Source organism: Penicillium samsonianum, assembly GCF_028829775.1.
Source record: "Penicillium samsonianum strain IBT 33392 chromosome Unknown utg000002l_segment0_segment0, whole genome shotgun sequence".
In the NCBI taxonomy this organism is placed as follows: Eukaryota; Fungi; Ascomycota; class Eurotiomycetes; order Eurotiales; family Aspergillaceae; genus Penicillium; species Penicillium samsonianum.
The window spans coordinates 4,127,615-4,148,069 of record NW_026643260.1 but is presented as its reverse complement, the minus strand read 5'-3'; the positions used below and the strand labels follow the sequence as shown (position 1 = coordinate 4,148,069).

The window sequence follows — 20,455 nt, the reverse complement described above, 5'->3', positions numbered from 1 at the left end:
GGGGTGGTGGCATCCCAAATACGCGCTGGACGCGTAAAGTGCGCGCTAGTCCCGTTTCGGAATAATATCATGTGATTTTATGTCATGTGACCAGTATCGGCCCAGCAGGAACCTCAAACGAGCGGGAATCGCCAACCACGCCGTCCTGCCTCTGTTTCCCCGCTCCCTGTCTTTCCACCCCTCAATTTCTGACAAAATGACTGTCATTGAAACGGTTAAAAGTGCCGTCGGCCTTTCAGAGACCTCCGGTAAGATTATAAGGCCATTGATCAACAATCAAAAGCTCTAGCAGGAAAGTTGACCAGATTCCAGCAACCCGCCAGGAAATGTCGGAAGCCCGTCTTCCCATGCAGTACAGAGACTCATGTGCACACCTGCTCATTCCGTTGAACCGATGCCGGCAAGCAGAGTACTACCTTCCCTGGAAGTGTGAGGTATGAGATCCCTCAATTTGATGTTCCAACACAACCCGATTCGACCAGAGCGCTTTTCAGAGCTAGTCGGCTAATGCCATTCTCTTCTTTTCCTCTAGGATGAACGGCACTCATACGAGAAGTGCCAGTACGAAGAGTTCAAGAAGCGCGTGGCTAAGATGGACGAGCTGCGTGCCGCTAAGGACGGTGCCCGGAGCAACTGAATTGTTGGGGACTGTTGGTATGCGCGGTCGGTGCTGCTCTGCTCAAGCAGCAGGATATGTAAATAAGAGATACACCGAAACTGCTTATGGATTGCCTTTTGGCGTTGGGACCTTTCATCAAAATCGGCCACTTTATTTTCTTCACCTATTTGAACGACAATTGCATCCGCATCTTGATGCTCTGTTTGACACTGGCTAGATTGATACCCAGAATATTTTTCAGGTCAAACATGTGTCCATAGACAGCTTGTCATTAAAGATTGGCATAGCTCAAGCGCATGTAAGCAGATCATTAGTAGATCACTTGCAACAAGAACTATACAATCCTAGGAGTTCTTCGGCGACAAAGACGCTAGCTAGGATTTATAATTTATAGTTATTTTGGCGAACTTAAGCTGCACTGCTTTACTCTAGGCAATCATGCCTATAAAGCTTGTGGGGCTCATTTTGGGCTGCCTATTCTATAGATCTCCCCCTATACCTAAATCCCTTGGCCTATGGCCAAGCATGTTACCTAAATAAACATATCTACGGAGTAGCCCTGCGTCCAATGATTATTTGCAGCTTTATAAGCTTAAGCTGCAAGTTCTATTGGCTGTATTACTACCGATTGGTGGTATGCACGATATTATGCTAATAGTTGTACTCCGTAGTAGGTATGATAATAATATGATAACAAATACATGGATACATATGTACTTATTTTCATGCAGTTTTGACGCAAGTCGTCATTTCGTCATTTAATCATATCAATAAATTGCGCTTATACTTCTGATACCTTCCATCCATGGATGTTCATGATACCTTCAAATTTAGGTGCTGAGTTCATCTATTCTGTAGGTATTCTCTCCAGAGCTTAGCTTACTGTGTAGAGGATCGACCATCATTCAAGTTCATCTTGGTATTAACTACATAGTTACTGACTATCAATCATATATGTGACTTTGTTCTCATTCCCTTCCAAGGTTTGTATCTATACAACGCTCGGGCCTATGATAGACGCTCCGATGGTGATCCTTCCAAGGTTGAAGACGCAAGTGCAGGGTCTCATGTCACCACCACTATCTCACCACCTCAAGCTCTTTCTATACCAGGACACTCCATGCTCACGATTTCCCAAATTGAGTCAGATGAGGACATCCCTTTATAAAAGCCTCGATGGGATAACCTTGGAAGTCTCTAGATCCTCGGGGCTGTGACAAATCATGCTTAATAATACCAAGGTTTCACAGGTGGGCAGGTGGAAATAAAACTCCCGCCGTTATCGCCGCCCCCGCCAGAAAATCGGCCGGCCTCCGAAAAATCGACCCCCCTCATTGCGATTAGGAATTACAGAGAATCAATTAGAAAGGGGACTATGCGCTGGTCTACATCTCTTTGATTACTCTCGGTTCTTCAAACCTTCGGCTCTCCTGTTCACCCTGGGATTGTCTTGACTCTTTCACCCTATACTTGTGCCTGGGCATTTTGTGTTTGCCAGCTTGAGAACTACATCCTTGACGCCATGGGACTTCTGTATGTGTCTTGCGAGGCTTGATTTGCTATTGGGAATCCCTCTAATCTCAAGCAGAGCACTTGGAACAGCGCTGGAATGGCCGGAAGCCAAGAAAAAGGCGGGCCAGGTGCGCCAGTGGGGTATCGAGGTATGCCGCTTGTGTTCGATCCGTCTAGACCGGCAACGAAACAACCTCGAGGTGTCTGACTTGATTAGCAATTACTTGCCAATTGGCGCAGGGCACGAGGCAAAGAACGCGATGCTCTTCTTTGGGGCGACGAGGTATGTTGTTCTGGCCCGCATATTGTTTCCCGGTCGCAATCGCTGATCAATATCCTCTATGATAGGTTGAATACCTCGTGGTAGCTCTCGACGGCGCGGCGAAAAAAGCACGGTTATCTCTAGCTCAGGCTGAGATCCTGAAATCACTTGCAAGAGACGAGGAGTTGTGGAAGTCTGGTTCCGGCAGGGGCAGCGAAACTGGGGACCAGTGAGTGTGGTTTGATGTGAAATAGGAACTGGCATATCTGACACCAACCAGTGACGGAGAGGAGCCGCCTCACTTCCACCCCGAATTCGGAAGGTTCATGTTGGAGGCTACTCCCGGACAGCCTTGGGGAATCGGGTTTAAAGACCTACTCAAGGTGGAGTCCAATATGAAGTGGAGGTGAGCTCTTTCAACAACACAACTTGACCCGAAACATGCTAATAACCTCCAAGACGAGAAGTTGCGAAAGCACACATGGCTCCGAATGAAGTCCCCATCACCCTAACAACCTTCCCTCGGCTTGGAACCAAGGATGACTACATCCAGCCATATTATCCTCCGTCTGGACCAGCTCTCCGCTCGCAGTTTGTTCCTGATGAGATTGCCAACCCCCATATCCGATTCCCTACTCTGGCTGCCAACATTCGATCCCGAAGAGGTCGCAAGGTCGAACTGAATGTACCTGTTTTCCATGACATAAATACGCCCAGGCCATTCAAGGATCCAACAGTTAACTACGACCTTCATAATTGGCCCGAGGATGACGACGTCCGCAACGGCGCAGCGAAGGATGATCATGTTTACATGGACGCCATGGCATTTGGAATGGGCAGCTGCTGCTTGCAGATCACCTTTCAAGCAAAGAATATGACAGAGGGCAGAAGACTTTATGATCAACTGAGTCCTTTGGGGCCCATTCTTCTGGCCTTGACCGCCGCTACACCCATCTATAAAGGCTTCCTAGTGGACACGGATGTGCGATGGAACCAAATTGGCAATGCAGTCGATGATAGGACACCCGAGGAACTTGGCGAAGCTGTAAGTTTGCCGGAATGATACCCTTGGCTCACCGAACTAACCTCTCGCAGCCTCTCAAGAACGACCGGTGGAGAATTCCCAAGTCGCGATATGCCTCTAATTCGACTTACATATCCCAGGATCCTCGTCTCCGGAAAGAATACTTTGATCCTGACCTAGTTGTTGATGAGGATATTAAGAAACGCCTTATGGACGGAGGAATGGATGATCTACTTGCGACGCATTTTGCACACTTGTTTATCCGTGACCCCTTGGTCATTTTCTCTGAGGATCTCGAAGATTTGGATCTTAACAAGAGTGACCACTTTGAGAATTTACAGTCCACTAATTGGCAGCACATGCGCTTCAAGCCACCGCCACCTGATAAAGATGATATCGGCTGGAGAGTTGAGTTCCGGTCTATGGAGATCCAAATCACAGATTTCGAGAACGCCGCATTTAGCATTTTCATCGTCCTCATCACTCGTGCCGTCCTGAGCTTCGATCTCAACTTCTACATCCCGATCCAGCGCACTACCGAGAATATGGAGACGGCACACGCTCGCAACGCTGTTCTTGATCGGAAGTTCTGGTTCCGCAAGGACCCCTTCCCTCGCAGGGTGCACAGAAGCGCACAGCAGTCGACGAACGGCAGCACCTTCTCATCTACGACATCGTCGGCTGTGAACACTCCGCCTCCATCGCCTCCTCTTGGTCCCGTTGAGACAGAGTTTGATCTCATGACCATCGACGACATTGTGAATGGATGCGCAGACGGATCTTTCCCGGGTCTCATCCCGCTTGTGGAGTCCTACCTCAACAGCGTCAATGTTGACGTCGAGACGAGGTGTTTCCTGGCCAGATATCTTGATTTGATCCGGAAACGAGCCGATGGAACTCTCTGGACTGGGGCTCGTTGGATGCGTGAGTTTGTAGCCAAGCATCCTAGCTACAAGCAGGACAGCGTTGTGTCTGAAGAGATCACCTACGATCTAGTGAAGGCCGTTGAGGAGATGACTATCAAAGAAGGCAAAAAGGGGTCAGTCGGATGGGAGCTTCTCCGAGGCAAAAAGGTCTAGATCAGAGGCATCTACGCAAACCCCCCCAAACACACAATAGATATCTAGAGTGTGAGCATGTAGTATGGCGGAAACTTGAAACAATTTACACATATTCATGACAATTGGAGGCAGCCCTCCTTGTCACAGCATCTGATGAACCTTAATTTTCTCATTTCTCACGTGTCTCCAACCAAAGTACTCATTCCATCAGCTTTTCCTCCGCAGTCGGCAACCGACACGAGTCCGCCAGCCCAGTCACCTTCCATTCGCCGTTGAGTTTATGCAAAACAAAAAGTTCAACACCAACATGATCCACAACGCCGTTGATCTTCGCCCGGAATGGTGCCCACACAGCGGCCAAGTTCAGGCTTCCTGTCTCGTGCACCTTCACCTCAGGATCCCAGATGCGCTCATCGATATCGTCTTTGAGCCCAGCGACATGTTCAACGAACGAGCCAATCGTACAGAAGCGCAGGGAAGTCGGGGATGGAGGCGAGAGTGTCATCCCTCCTGCGCGGACACAGTGTTTCTCGAAATCGGCGCGCGACTTGGTGCTCATTGCGGCGAGGAAACCTTGGGCGACTGCGATGATGGCGGCTGTTTCCTCGGATTCTAGTTTTATTGCTGTTCCGGTGCGAGAGCGTTTTGGTAATGACCAGCACATTGCTGGTGGCATGATTTAGTTGGAGGAAAGCATCAGAAGTCGTCAAATAATCATCATAGTGGGAGATTGTCTTGTTATATCTTCTGTCTTCTCTAGTTTCCAGGAGCAAACAACTCCATGTACATGTGTACCTAGATATGTATACGGTCACTATTATTCGGGTCCCAGCTGTTACCGTTGCAGTGTCCATCGGTCTGTTATTTCGGTCTGTTACACTTCGTCTTACTTTGTTCAATTTCAAGATTTCAGGAACCCTGCGATCTTGCTGTCATACAAGGGTGAGTGCTTAGTGTCACACATCGACTTATTTGGTGCTTGGTCCGGGTTTTCATCCTGCAAAGTTCCCATGTCCGGTCTTTTTGTTGAACTTGATTATTTTGTGACTATCAAAGGCATGTGGCAGGCTATCCGTCCCAATGCTGATATGCTGGGCTTTATATCTCCTTTTACCATATTGCAAATCCAGATGTTCCAAGATATCCATATAACTCAATAAAGACTCACTTACCTCGGAAGCTAACTTAAAAACTTCGGTCAATCTTCGGATTGATTAATATGGGCTATGACCAAAGCAGACAATCGTCCGTCAAACTTTGAAGAAACTGGCCATGAAACTAAATACCCCGAACATCTTGAAGGGGTATTGGTGGATGAATAGGCTTGGACCATCCCATCTCTCCGCTTCTTGTCATAATCCCGATACTACTCCGATAGTCTATTATTCCGACTTTGCTATGTAGCTTGTTTTGCTGCATGACCGGAGCAAACATCAGCCGTTCACATCTCCCGAACGTCGATCTCAGACCATTTAAGGCGATTGTGGGGTTTCCCCGCACCTTCAGTGATAAATATCTATACTACGGGGTATATAAATGAAAAGTGAAACGACACAAAATGGGAGGGCTAGAGTGGGCAAAAGTGTGTCCATCTATATCATTATGATTGGATTTGCAACCGGTTTTCTACTATGGACAGCAGTCCATGCTGTCCCCACAAAATCTTCTCCCACAGTGGCAGTGCGCAATGGAACCTATACTGGAGTGCGAAGCTCAACCTACAACCAGGATTTCTTCCTGGGTATGCCGTATGCCCAGCAGCCAGTGGGTAATTTGCGCTTTACTGTGCCGCAGTCATTAAATGCGAGCTGGGATGATACACGCGATGCGACACAGTACTCGGATATTTGTGTTGGATATGGTGTAAGTGCAATTCTTTCAGTTGTTTTCCAAGGTGATTCTTACCAATGCGGAAATTAGACGGACTCGATTTGGTACCCTCAGTCAGAAGCATGTCTTACCCTGAACGTCATCCGGGGTTCATCTGCCAACAAAGACTCGAAACTTCCTGTTGGGGTGTGGATTCATGGCGGTGGATTTTATCAAGGCTCTGGGGCTGATGAGCGTTACAACATGTCTGCGATTGTGGAAAACTCATATCAAATTGGTAGGGGTTCCCCCTCTCTCTGGACACTTGAGGGCCTGGTCTAACTAAGATATTAGACAAACCGTTCATCGCCGTCACACTGAACTATAGACTCTCAGCATGGGGCTTTATCAGCTCTAGTCAAGTCTCTGGCAGCGGAAACACGAATCTTGGGTTGAGAGATCAGAGGCTGGCGCTTCAATGGGTCCAGGAAAACATCGGCGCCTTTGGCGGTGATCCCAAGAAAGTCACCATCTGGGGCGAGTCCGCAGGTGCCATGTCAGTGGGATATCATCTTACAGCATACAACGGACGGGATGACAAGCTGTTTCGGGCTGGCATCATGCAGTCTGGGGGGTCGATACCCGCCAGTCCGGGAAATTATACGACGTTCCAATCAAAGTACAACACATTGGCCTCCAAGGTAGGCTGCTCGGACGTCGTGGATTCATTGCAGTGCCTTCGCGAAGTACCATTTGAGACACTTAACACTGCTCTAAACGGCACGAAGGGTAACTCTGATTACAACTTTTCGCCAGTCGTGGACGGGGATTTGATTCAGAACTGGGGTAGTATTCAACTGGACAAGCATGCATTCGTGAAAGTTCCTATCATGGCTGGCACCAACACGGACGAAGGAACAGCATTCGGACCCAGAGGAATCAACACCACAGAGCAATGGTATCAATACTTAACAAGTATGTAAACAATCTTCTACGCTACCCTCTCAGCAAGCTAACCCATCCAGACGGCGGATTGAACTTCCAAACACCCCCCTCTGTAGCCAAGCGCATCCTCGAACTCTACCCCGACGACCCATCGCAAGGAATTCCAGCATATCTCGGAGACCAGCGCGTGCCTTCAAACGGCCACCAATGGCGCCGCACCTCAGCGTTCGCAGGTGACTGGTTCATGCATGCCAATCGCCGGCGACAATGCGAAGCATGGGCCGAGACATCAACCCCAGCATACTGCTACCGGTTCAACGTTCACTCAGCAGATGTGCCACTCCTTTCGGGTGTGACCCATTTCGAGGAGGTATCATTTGTGTTCCACAACATTGCCGGACTGGGATATCACTACGGCAAACCGTTTGCCGGGGTGCCGCAGTCATACATTGACCTCAGTTCTATTATGACGAGCATGTGGGCATCTTTTATCCACGACCTCGATCCAAACCCGGGTGTGAAGACTCCTGTGTACTGGGATTCTTATTCTATGGACAAGCCCGTTGATCTCTGTCTCGATGCTAATACTACCAGTCATATGGAGCCTGATACATGGCGCAAAGACGGGATCGACTATATCAACTCGGTTGCGCGGGCTTTTTGGCGGTAGAAGGCATGATTACACTGTAATTATGGTACTCCGTACCTGGATAGAAAATACAGTCTTCACTAAGCTTACAAAAACTTACAAAAAGCTTACAAAGAAAGTCCATTAGCGGGAATCGGATCCGAGATCCCAGTCCCGAGTTAAAGCCATCGAACCATCGATCCCTTCCATATCCACCGACCACGCGGGTATTGCATCAGGTGGGTCGGAGCCGAATTACGCCAAGAAACTACTTTGTATCTAAGGAGTATGTACTCCGTGCTTCCTGTCTTTTAATATCCAAAATTTAAGACATGCAATCTATATGTTGGAGCCAAGTGAGGGAAAAGAAAGAGTGTCTCAACAATTTCAGAGCTAGATCCACGTGCAATCTCTAGATGCTCCGTTAGGCTCCCTAAACCTGCAGATCAACATCAAGATTAAACTCCGCGGCTCAATTACAATATACATACTACCTATGTTGTACGGAGTAGGTAGACAAGATTTGCAGGACTCGTATTCTGGAACCATGGTTACTTCTCCCGCATCCTGCGGAAGGATTCAATAATGTCTTTTTTGCCTTTCTAGACCCACGATATGTCTTACCCCTAAAATCGATCCGCAGTGAGACACACAGTTACATGTACATGTTGTAGTAGAATCGGCCTTGATAGTGGGTCGCCGCTAGAATGACCATCCGCAGCTATATTGGAAGTGTGCACATCCCACCTTCGCGGGAGCCTAGCTGTCCCACTCCAGGCGCTTATCACGCAGATCCCATCAAAAAGCAAAACCATGTTGGGATGAACCATACCGTCTCCACCACAGCTACATAAACTAGCAGTTCTGTTTTACGACGTACATTGGCTGCGTGTGAGATCGGTACTCACCGGACTCGCATGGAGAATGGGCATCTCAGAATGGATCAGAGCGTGACGTGGCCAGAGGCTTACGAAAAATTCACTCAAGACATCAGCCCTGGAGGATCTCACATGCCGACAAGCCCGATACAATACCTGCCCAGCCTTTATTATGGCGGGTACCAAGTGTACATGATACTACATTCCAAAGCTCACCGCCACAATTTCAGCGCGTGCCTTAGAGCCAATCTCAGATCGCAGGCGGGGGATGCTTGCTTTGAGTACGGATCTCCTGGACCCGTGGACTGCATCGTCAAGATCGGGGCGGGGTTGAAATTCTACGATTTGAAACTTTCATGCACGACTAGTGGATTTTTTTAAGCATGGTTGCCTCCTTTTTTTCTAATACAACCTGGTCCAATCCAAAGATACACTGTATGCATCCTCCTGCAAGCCATCTCCCGGGAGATCTCGGGCGCTCAATCTGGGGTTTCGGGCAGATGTACGGAGTAGCTGTTCGCTCGATCTCGGGGAGGGTCCGACTTGAATGAAAAAATTTGTACAGCTTGCAATGCAGTATACTAATAACATGGTATAGATCTCCCCTGCATGTCTACCCAAAAAGTAATATTGTATGTTGTATTATACAAAATACACCAAAAACTCAAAGAGAGCCAAGATTGAAATCAATAGTTTGACCCAGTCGGTCGGTAATTCGATTCGTCTCCACCCATCACCCCACGATCTCTTACTATTGGCTCCAGCCAGTTAGTCTTTCTACCAAAAACGGTATTTCCGGTCACTCGATTTCAATTGGTCAGCCCACCTCCAAAGATTTCAAATATGGAGTCAGCCGCTAGATCCAGTAATCACCCGGGAACCACGGGTGGAATCAGAAGGTAAACGAAAACGAAGGGATTTGGCCGGGGTTGGGCTCCATCCAATCAGTGCACGGTTATTTGATCTGCGAATTAATTAGGTTTCCATGAAAGTTTGGTTTTGGGTGAAGAAGATGATCGTGAGATTCTTCAATAATGACTTGGTAGTACTCCGTACAGAACATATCCCTACATAGGGTGGTCAACCTGAGTGTTTCGGATAGATCCGCTGCAGTTGGTAATGTAATGTCTGCATTTCAGATAAATATGCAATAATGCAAGTCCGTTATTTCAGTGGGTTTTTCACGGCGAAGTCCGATACTCTACGGAGTATATTTGTACTATACTACCTACTCCGTACACATGTAAGCAATAAATAGCATGCAACCATATACTACAACCAGCTAAGGCAGGGAAGACAGAAGAAGAAAAGAACAAGAACCTTACACTCCACTCCGGTTATCCTATCCCTAATTCGGCATGGCATGGGAGGCCCGGGAGCCTGATTTAAATACCGATCTACCACTGTGCGCGTTTTAGCTCCTGGCAATCTGCCAGGTTAGGTCGCGTGGACCTTCACGGGAATTCACCGACATTTATTTTAAACAGAGTTCTGACGAAAGGGAGAAACTGTGGCCGTCATCGCCGCATCCCTCACAAGGGACAGTTCACAGCTCGCCGCAACAAACTATTGAATGCGATCTAGATGATCTCACAAGATAGAGTTTGTGTCGGTCACCGATCCAAGGCTTATAGGCCGCACAGCACAGGCCTATAGACGATCAACACTGTCATAGGCATATTTTCCTAATTCATACTTTGTAGAACATACCTAGGTCGATATATGGAGTAACCAAAAGGGTGATCGTAGCAAGCCCACACAAAAATTATCATTAGCTCGTGGAGATAGTTCCATACATGATATTCTTCTCCGTATGTACTCCGTGTACGGATACGCCTTTTTCGCTTTTTCGGTTATCTGCCGAATGACATTCGGCAGTGTTGTGCAAGCGCGGTGAATGGATACACGAAAGTTCGCTAGCCCTTTTTTTTTCTATGATCCTCTGGTACGATACGGAGATTGTCACGGAGAACCGTAGGGTCTAATTCACCACCTATCTCTTTACCGCACGGAATGCGCCGCCTAGAACCGAATGGACTGTTCGAAAGAGTGTATAAAATTGACCGTGGAGATGAGCAGCTTACTCGGCCGGCATGTCGGCCGTGTCTCGGGAACGATTCAGGCCGGTGCTGGAAGACAGAAATGAAATTTGCTGGAACAAGAAAAATCGGTTCGAGTCCGAATCTCATTATGTGGCAAGGAGTATCATGCGATGTCGCTATAGAGTACGGAGTACTATGTACGGAAGTATCTAACTTGAAGAGCAACCCCAGGTGTCCACCTGGGCAGGGGGGCCCCGGGGAACGAATGGGATGAATCAGCACGTCCCAAAACGGAATCTACATTCCACGGCTCTTTCCAAGATCGGCTCTACGCCACGTTTTGCCTTTTCTGGTTTTTTAACCTTTTTCCCTTTTTCCCGATGGAAATAATCTTGGACTATACCACGAGGCAAAAAAATAAGAAAAAGGAGGTTTGTACAGGATATACAGGGTACGGCTAATCGCATAGATCCCCACAGGGATAGACGAACGTGGGATCTGGGATCTCGATCGATACGATTTTGCCAACCCTGCTAGCTCATTTTTCTAGGAATGTATGGGTTATCGCGGCAAATAATCCTCCCTCATTGTCCTTCCTAAACCCCACCCGTTGAACTAGCAAAAGTAAACAAAAGGAATAAGAAAACAAAGAACCCCCGAAAGAATCAACTTTTACGTATAATAAAGTAAATTGCTACTTCCTAAGTGAGTATAGTAAGTACATACAGCCCGAGACAGACTATGGTAATTCTCCAGGCCACGATCGGTTCCTCCGAACATGGATTCCCCATGTGGACTCACGAACTACGCTGTCAATGGATCTCGACCTCAATGACAAATCTTGAAAGCTTTTTGATCCCGAGGTCCACCTATTATATCTTACATACAGCGGAATGTGGCGGTCTGTAAATAAGGCTACTATAAGATCGCATAATATATCAGATGATACAGATATTATGTTACATTATAGTACGGAGTACTCCGTATAGTACCTAGGATCTTACCCGTAAATTGCTTATATTCAATGGAAGATGACTCCCGTACTACATAGGTATACCCTGTATTTAATATGTATTTAATCTAAATTTAATTTGAGATCTCATGCCCGATCCCGATCCCAATAGATCTGATCTGATTATGAACACAAATACTTGCAGCGAATGATCGCACTCCAACCCCGCTAGTCGAATCGGCAAACTTAGTTTTATTCTAGCTGATCTATTAGTTGTCTTTTTACTATACCGAATATATACTCTCTGGAAGGATCCGAGAGATGACCCTTGAAAGTTCGAATAACCGAGTTCCTACACTATACAATATATTGAAGATCTGAAACCCGCTTCTAAATTAAAAGAATTACAAATTATCATTTAATATTAATTACCCATGTATTAGCCCATCTGCACATAGATATTGTTTAGCGAATCGGGCCTTCTCAAATAGCCAAGGAATCATACCATATTTTTCATCGCCACAATGCAAGTGGCTAACACCCATTAAAAAAATGAACTGCAACCCAGAAAAGAACGTGACATCATGCCATATGGGCGTAAATACAATTGTAATTAAATAAAGCCACTCTAGAAACACCTCCGGCACCGAGGCTTTACGGCCGAGACTACTAGTACACGTGGTAACACCTGGATTTACAAAGGAAGTTGAGATTTTGATGATATTCAATTGGTTGTGCCATTTTCGCGAAACAACTCCGGGGATACCCACATCCACACATTGAATAAAAGAAAGTGTCATAAACCTCGAAGATCGAATATCAAATATCGACTAGGAACCATAAATGTAACGCTGAATGAGACACGATCGTACACACATCATATCAGGGACATACTCGAACAGAACAGTTCAGGGGGAAAAAAATGCAGGGTATAAACCAAAAACGGTATTGAGAGAGGGGAACAGAACAGTAAGGATATAAAAAAGAGGGGGAAAAGAAAATCAGAAAAAGTAAAGAAACCAGTTTCAGACCAAGCCAATGGCTATTGAATCATCAAAGGGGGATATCTATGCTAAAGCCGTTTTTCTCCCAGTAACTTGGAAGCTGTTGGGGAGGAAGGGGGGGGGGGGGGTATTATATAAGAGCACCGAGTAGGGAAGAGTCCCAAACAAAAGAAAAAGGGAAGATCACAAAGTGAAGACATGAAAACCAGCACCAAAAAAATATGCCGAACAGAGAAAGATAGCAGAATTCCCAAAGAAAATGGCCACTGAACTCCGTTGCCTTCTATTTCCCACCTTTTTCAACGCCACATGAAAAAAAAGAAGCTTAATGACTGGTTGGTGAGGCGGAGTCGAGAACCGACTTGGGCTTCAGATTCGAACCCAGACTCGCCGCCTTGTGGGCGCCCATCTTGCGAGTCAGCTTGGCGTAATGTAGACCGCAGGCGTTACACAACGTCCGGGCACCATCTGGTCCCCGACGCCATTCTGGTGTTTCGGCTCGGTTACAGCTGTGGCAACGACCAGGAGGGGCCGCTTTCTGCAAAATGGGGTTAGCCAAACACATTCACGGATGTGGGGTGACAGGATGTCAATCCAGGGGAAAGGAAAGGAGAGTCCAGAACTTACTCCACGCCGTTTCTTTGGGTCTGCGCCTGCGAAACCGCCTGTGCCTTTGAATTCTTCTTGGTACATCGCCATGTGGTCATCTTCGGTCTTGAACGCCTTCCGCTGCGCCATTTGTTCGGCGAGTGCCTGTTCCTGGTTCACCACGGCTGTGCGTATCCGAATCAGGGCATCTTGGTTCCGCCGTTGCATATGGAGCATGTCTTCCACCTCATTTAGCGAGGGGAGTGACCCCAATAGCGGGCCAGAACGCTGGGTTTGATGTGCGCGAGCCGCGTAGTGCCGTGAAAAATCTAGGGTTCGCGTACTTAACTCGGCGATCTGTTCCAGAATGTCAGTCCACCTGTAATTTTGGGAAATTTGACAAGCCGTTTCTCAATTTTGTCCAATGCGTAAAAATAGAAATGATGTTCAAGCAATTTTAAAAAAGGGAAAAAAAGGGAAAAAAAGGAAAATCCATACCTCATTCAAAGATGTCTCCACATCATAAACGTCAAGGTGCCGCTTTCCAGAGTCGCTATGGGGAGGACCTGGTCGACCCACAAATCCGCCCTTGACTTCTTCCACACGCGGTGCACCCATGTAGGAACGATTGTCGTACGGAGCAGGAGGGTATGAGTGGCCACCGGACTGAGGTTGGAAGGAGTAATTTGGAGGGAAATGGCCGTAACCATTGGGCGAAGCCACGCTACCGGCGGAGGTTGGCGCACTGTACTCATACCCGGATGAATTTTGCGATCCAACCGAAGTGATTCCTGTTTTGGCGCTCTGTGTAGGGGACTTGCCGGTGCTGAGGGAGTGTAGTGAAGGGTTGCGCGAATCTTGTGTGTTGATGGAGGCGAGACTGGAGCGGGATGCATCCTGCAACTGAGGTTGATGGGGGAAACCGGGTTCCCGCATCAAGGGTCCCGTTGGTGGTCCATTCGAAAAGGGATTGGGTGGTCCAGCTGGACCTTCTGCGCTCGGTCGTCCGATGAGATGTGAAGGCGGCGCAGGGTGTGCGGATTGTGGCGGCGGAGCGGAGGTAGTTGCAGGGTATGGGAGAGGGTTGTCATTTCCGAGAGCCTCGTGGATTGATGGGAGGGACTGTCTTGGTGTGTGTTTTTCCTTCTCGTCTTCAAGGGCGCGACGTGCCTCCGGCGACGAGATGTACCCTGGTGGTGCATTCGACGCGTAGGAGTAAGGTAGGGGTTGTCCGGCGTACATGACGTTAGGACTCATCAGAGGAGTTGGAGAAGCGGTGGCGCTCGAAGGGTGTCTGGAGGTATATCCCGATCCGTCTTTCCCTAGGAAACCTATCGCGGGCAAAGGGTCTCTGTGAATCGGAGGTTGGTCAGTAATGGGAGACTGACTGTGAGGTCGTAAGACCAACCTGTGCCTAGGTGCGGCTTCCAAAGACCCCATCACGTTGACAGTAGATAACTCGACACTTCCGAGAAATAAAACAAAGCTCAAGTCGGAATGTCGCCTCTCGTGTGAGGGAAAAGCGTTCCACCTGTTCGTGCCGAAAGTGATGGAAAAGAGGGCCAGATCCCAAGATCCAATCCAAAGATCCCGGGGGGCGAAGGTTGGAAGTTGTGGCGTTTAGATGGAGCCCGAGTAACCCGATGAGTTAACCAGTAATTACCTTCTCTTTCCTTTTCTTTTTATTTCTCTCTTAAATTTTTTTTTTCCCCAAAGGCAAAATCAATGAGAACTTAGGAAGAAAAATATAGAAAAGAGAGAGAGAGAGAGAGAGAGAGAGAGAGAGAGAGAGATAGATAGAGAAGAATAAAAGAAACCCCTCCAAAAAAAAAAAAAAAGTATCCTAAAATCTTGATCCAAACTAAAAAAGAAAAAAGAAAAAGTCAAGATCGCAAACGCAAGGGATATAAAGCGTGGAAATGGGAATGTCAATCCAAATATGAAAGCACGAGGTGGAATGGGGATAAATATAAAAGAATACACCTTAAGAGAGGGGAAAATCCAAAAATCAAAGGGGATCGAGGCTACTTCATTTCGGGCTTTAGATTAGAAACGGGAAGCTTAGAGAGGAGTACAGGAACTTAATATTTTTGTATTTTTATTTATTTTACTATCAAAATATAAATTAAAAATAAATAAAAATATGTTTAAAAAAATAAAAGATAATAAAATAGATCGAGATCCGAACAGGGGGGAAAATTACCCTGGGAAATTGCCAGATCGTCATAACCTGGTTTTACGAGGCAAATTACCAGCGGATCATCAGAATCATACCTATCACTAGTTGGGATTTGGGTCTTTAGTGTCTTTATATCTCAGTGGAGCCATAATTACAGATAGTCTTTCTGTACAGAGTAACTAGAGGCTGTGCAAACTACATGTACTTATCTAATTAACTAGTTAACTAGTTATGTAATTACATACTTCTGGAACCTGTAGGGTGTCCTCGGTGTCTGCACATGTGTTATCCAAAGATGCGACACTGGTCAGGAACATCCAACTTCTTTGTAGTACATGATGTTCCTAGTTACGACCCACAAACTATCCAATATATCCCAATCCTCATGACTCGTAACTACTAAATAGTAAGAAAAATTAAAAAATTAAAAAAAGGAAATTAGCCTACCCCAGAACCTAGGATCGATCGAGAGAAACGGCCGATTCTCAACGTGCTAAGGGACGGCTGAATACCGGTAGAGTGGTCCAGCAGGAAGAGAAGGAAACTAGCGGACGATAGTTCTAGCTCATCGCAGTAGCTCATCACAGCGTTCCAGTATTCTGGAATCACTCTATTATTATATTTTATAACAAATAGCGCAGGGTAATGTGTGAGTAATCTTAAGATCAACTTGACAACAAGTATCGTGTACGAGTACCTGTATAATATGCATCCGTGTCACATGAGAGAGATCTCCGATTCAAAGTGGATAAAATGTCAGCCTCGGGCTATGAACTAAACTCAAGTCTTGGAGGTTCGACCGGGCTTATTAATAGTGAAGGACATGATGTCAGATCTGTGGTTTCCAGTGCCCCAGTTACTAGTACTCTATACAGTAGTCTATGTTGTAGGGGTTCAGGGCAACTTGGAAGGCAACCTTGGAAGATCTCTTCACTCTTCTATATACCTGTAGCCTGGTGCCCAAAATACGTTTTAAAACCCTGGGTTAGATGAACAAATGACTCAAATACAAAGTAAAGCATCGAGGGGGGCATGCAACCCCAAGTAGTGTCACAAAGGGGAAACACAAGATGCACAAGGGGGAGTATACACTAATTCAAGATCTCTGGAATGGGGACACAGAGGGGCTCTTTCCATCGCAACTGGGGGAATCAGAGACGTGGCTGAGGTTACACAGTCAGATCTGAAAGTGCCCGACGTGGTCCGGATTACAACGTTCCATGGTTCACTCGACTCTAATTTATTTTATCTTTATTTTTTATCTTTATTTTCATTATTTGCATTACTTTCTTTATTTTCTTACTTATACTTGCACTATCCATTCAAATCATATAATGTGATTCTCTCATTTCTAACATCCATTCAAACAGAAACACCTGCAATACCCAGCCACTGAATAGTATTTACGTCACCGAGCCACAACGCCGTTTCAAGCCAAGATCGGACGCAGGTGAAATCACAAAAAGCAAAAAAGCAAAAAAAAAACTAGGAAAAGCAAACTAGAAAGGGAAAATAAATTAATTAATTCATAATTCGTCAGTCTCGGAGCACGCTACCCCCTTGAGTACCCGCCGAAAAGGATCGGATCGCAAGGGTATTGCAACACACGTTGCTTAAGCTTTAGATCGAGATCGAACACGGGACGTTTATTGGCGAGATCGCGTGGGCTGCACTCCATCTCAGTCTTCAAGGCCCTGACAACTACAATATGAGAGCTGTGTTGGTATAGGGAAACTTGAAAAGGTGAGAAGCTAGGATTTATGGGGAAAGGAGAGAGAGGCATATGGGGCGGTTGCCTTTCCAGGCGCCCTACATAAAGTCCAGGATCAAAGCCCGGCTTCGATAGTGTTTAGCGCTGTCTCTATAGTGTCTTGGAACTTTCGGGCTTCCCAAGTACTAATCAGCACTTCCACCGGTTTACTATCTTGTGCAGCTCTCTCAAAGGCACCGAAGGATCACAGCTCTCATATTCTGAAAATCAATTTTCTGGAGCTTTGAGTTTGTTGGCACTCGGACCCACCACGTTGGACGTCATATTCCCCTTATTCCTTATTCAAATGCTGGGATGTGAACAAATCCTGTCCAGTCTACTCCGTACTGGGAATCAAAATTGTCTGATTTTATCGCTAGCCCCAAGTGTGGCACGGGAGGGCAGCTATTATAGCCCCATTCGCCTCCTTGGCCGCACTTCAGCGCACAGACTCAAGGGGGCGACCCATAATGATGTACGATATACATCGTATCGTTCAACGGTCGGCCCAAGGTCTAAAAGACGAAAATCCAAAAACGGTGAAAGGCAATCGCCTTAAGATCTTCGAAACATCTAATAATGTGTAGATCTGCGACGGTTTTTGGCTGGCTGTACCATGGCTCTACAATGTACGGAGTACGCCTGATGGAAATAGCCTCGATCAGCCTACAAGGCATTTGTGATATCTTTACCTGCATATAAGCAAGAGCAAACCCCGAGTCTGATATATATTTGATTTCCAGTGCACAGGAATCAGCTCATGCAGTGGCCCGGTGTTTGCTCTAAGAATGAGCATGCGGCGTATAATCGCATAATCGCACAATGCACTTGTTGACGGGTCCGAAATCAACCGCTGCGTGGAATCGATCTACAGAGTAGTCGCTGCATCTCGAGAGCCCAATGCACCAGCCGGATCTAACGATTTCAGCCACTCTGCGATGCATTCCGTGCGCACTGGAGATTTAGTGCATGCACGGTAGGTCACTTCTATCTGCCGAACATGAATGCAGTAAAGATCTCTCTGCGATGGAGATTCTCCACATGCACGATAATGGGGTGTTGAGAGGGACAAGGCGCAAGTAAGAATATCGCAATGCTGAACCCTGATGAGACTGATCACAATAGATCTGAGGCTGAAATCCATAGTTACATTTGTATATTGTACTAACTATTGTACGGAGTACTCTGTACATCATACGACAAACCAAGGGTGCCTGGGGCATTCATCAGGGGCACCGGATTTCCCCGCGATGTTTCGGCGCCTTCTGATCTGAACTATCAGAATCGCAACTGGTCGCACTAGCCCGGTCGCAGTAATGATGAATCATACACGATCGAAGTATAATTTCTGCAATTGACCCGGTTGTTTTAATACGGGAAAAAACCCACCAGTTTTTAATGGAGTCTATCCTGGTTGCCTTTTTACGGCAACTAGGAGTGCAGGATGAATTACGACGCCTTGGCAGTGGTTTTTTTTTTTTACGGGGTCGTGTCCCACTGAGAATATCACTGGTCTTGAGGAGGTATGTTGTATTCAAATATAGCGCGATTCAACCATCTAGTGGAAAAGAAGAAAAATCCCTGAAAAGTGGCTTTCGGCAATGAAGATATTGACGTGTCTGTAACGCCCCCTCGCCCTATTTGAGGAGATATTTGAGGAGATATTTGAAGAGATGGCCGCAAATGCACCGGAAATTCACCTCCAGTGGCCAATAATATGAGTCCTCGAAGAGATTTGACGCCCACATCAAGCTATCTCCAGTTGGAGAAGATGCCGATCCTTGGCGCCTCTTTCTATTTCATTCTTTTTATTTTCACTTTACGATACAACCGCTAGTAAAGGTGAAAATCATTGCCTAGAAGAAGAAGAGAAATGATTTCGCAAAATAATTGGAGACAACTGGAGACATGATCTCAGCGTAAGGTGATCGACAAACCGTTAGAACCGTTTCTCCCCTGAGTCACGTCTGACAAACACAATCACAGAAATGTTTTTAGCACGCTATATTATTTTTTTTCCCGAACAATTGTGGAGAACATGCGATAACTAGACGATCAATGAATCCTACCGCAAGGAGATGAGCGACAACTTATTTTGCTCAAGTTGGCAAGAGTTTAAGATCCGATCCCAATCTTAGTGCGCATCGACCATGGACTATCATTTTTTTCTCCGACACAACATATGATGAACTCCCCCAAACTGGTATCATCCATAAAAGGGGGTGCGAGCGAGTATCTACGAAGTATATTGCACAAGACTATCGCATTGATCTATGATCCAAGACTAGTATGCAGTAACTAATCTAAGATTGCAGGTTCATCGATTTAGCTAAGAATCTTCGGTTGCAAGGTTATCTGCTAACTCAACTACGGAGTAACTTGACACCGAAAAGAACCTAAGACATATTCCCCTCACCGGGATATTATATCCATGCAGACACAGCACGGTTCACGTCCCTACGCCGTACACAGTAAAATCTCCGGCAATATACCCAGCCAACACCAAATAAACCGTCAACAATCATGCCACCACCCGAGACTCCGAAGTGTGGCGGCTCAGGAGGTTGTTTAATTCGCCCAGTGGAGACTTCCGGGGATCTCTCCGATCTCTAGTCTGAAAAGAGTAAGTTGACAGCTGCAAGTTGACCAAAAGATAAAGACAAGAAGAAAGAGAGGGTCCGATCCTAGCTATAAATTGACCAAGGAGAGGAGTTGAGGTGGGGAAAATGTGGTTTTTTTGTTCTCAAAAATCAGGCCAAATCTGCAACGTCAATCTGCACGTACGGCGAAGGAACGGCACCAACGTTGACAGGGCTTGGTTGTGGAACTAGCAAGGGTTCTTTGGCTGTATTGCGCCAGAAGAGGATAAGAGGACATTATTCGGGCAATATGGCGGGAACTTATGTCCTGCAAGATGTCTTAGTGTGTCTTACTGGGTTACTGATTAGACCGAACTCCTCATCGAAACGTGTCAGATCTATGATATTCCAAAGTTGGAAGTTGTTTTTGATACTAGCTCGGACAGAATTATTGGTAAGGGCTCCGCTCTCTGAAATATATATAGAAAGGTACGATTATGCGGTGATATTGTGATATTGATTTGGATATACCCCCGTGAAGTCATATATGTGTTCTTTTTTTTTCTCAACTCAAACATGGGACATCCTATGGACGGAAGAATGAATAGTTCCTTTTCTTTTTC

The 20,455-nt window shown here is 46.4% G+C and overlaps 5 protein-coding genes across 5 annotated transcripts; 3 read left to right on the top strand and 2 right to left on the bottom strand.

Annotated features, from left to right (window-relative positions):
* Positions 1-196: 196 nt before the first annotated feature.
* N7471_003458 (NADH dehydrogenase [ubiquinone] 1 beta subcomplex subunit 7) lies at positions 197-637 on the top strand (the record flags this gene model as incomplete). Its single annotated transcript, XM_057276178.1, has 3 exons — positions 197-248; positions 313-434; positions 533-637. 3 exons carry the CDS (start codon positions 197-199, stop codon positions 635-637), a joined length of 279 nt encoding a protein of 92 aa, XP_057140816.1.
* Positions 638-2,141: 1,504 nt separating this feature from the next.
* On the top strand, positions 2,142-4,496 carry N7471_003457 (glutamate--cysteine ligase; the record flags this gene model as incomplete). Its single annotated transcript, XM_057276177.1, has 7 exons — positions 2,142-2,152; positions 2,208-2,280; positions 2,349-2,414; positions 2,480-2,622; positions 2,674-2,799; positions 2,853-3,438; positions 3,489-4,496. 7 exons carry the CDS (start codon positions 2,142-2,144, stop codon positions 4,494-4,496), a joined length of 2,013 nt encoding a protein of 670 aa, XP_057140815.1.
* A 181-nt stretch (positions 4,497-4,677) lies between these two features.
* N7471_003456 (uncharacterized protein) lies at positions 4,678-5,154 on the bottom strand (the record flags this gene model as incomplete). Its single annotated transcript, XM_057276176.1, has 1 exon — positions 4,678-5,154. One exon carries the CDS (start codon positions 5,152-5,154, stop codon positions 4,678-4,680), a length of 477 nt encoding a protein of 158 aa, XP_057140814.1.
* A 926-nt stretch (positions 5,155-6,080) lies between these two features.
* N7471_003455 (Carboxylesterase type B) lies at positions 6,081-7,902 on the top strand (the record flags this gene model as incomplete). The annotated part of the gene is made up of 4 exons (XM_057276175.1): positions 6,081-6,341; positions 6,399-6,585; positions 6,642-7,262; positions 7,313-7,902. The coding sequence occupies 4 exons, from the start codon at positions 6,081-6,083 to the stop codon at positions 7,900-7,902; spliced, it is 1,659 nt and encodes a 552-aa protein (XP_057140813.1).
* Positions 7,903-13,036: 5,134 nt separating this feature from the next.
* nsdD (GATA-type sexual development transcription factor NsdD) lies at positions 13,037-14,830 on the bottom strand. The gene is made up of 4 exons (XM_057276174.1): positions 14,733-14,830; positions 13,823-14,675; positions 13,364-13,681; positions 13,037-13,274 (listed from the first exon to the last, which is right to left on the bottom strand). The coding sequence occupies exons 1-4, from the start codon at positions 14,762-14,764 to the stop codon at positions 13,062-13,064; spliced, it is 1,416 nt and encodes a 471-aa protein (XP_057140812.1). The 5' UTR covers positions 14,765-14,830; the 3' UTR covers positions 13,037-13,061.
* Between the last annotated feature and the right edge of the window lie 5,625 nt (positions 14,831-20,455).

Coding starts and splice junctions, on each gene's coding strand:
- nsdD (XM_057276174.1), bottom strand. CDS start 14,764: ATGGGGTCTTTGGAAGCCGCACCTAGGCACAG. Junction 14,676..14,732: donor GAAGCCGCACCTAGGCACAG/GTTGGTCTTACG, acceptor TCCGATTCACAG/AGACCCTTTGCCCGCGATAG. Junction 13,682..13,822: donor TGGAGACATCTTTGAATGAG/GTATGGATTTTC, acceptor ATTCTGGAACAG/ATCGCCGAGTTAAGTACGCG.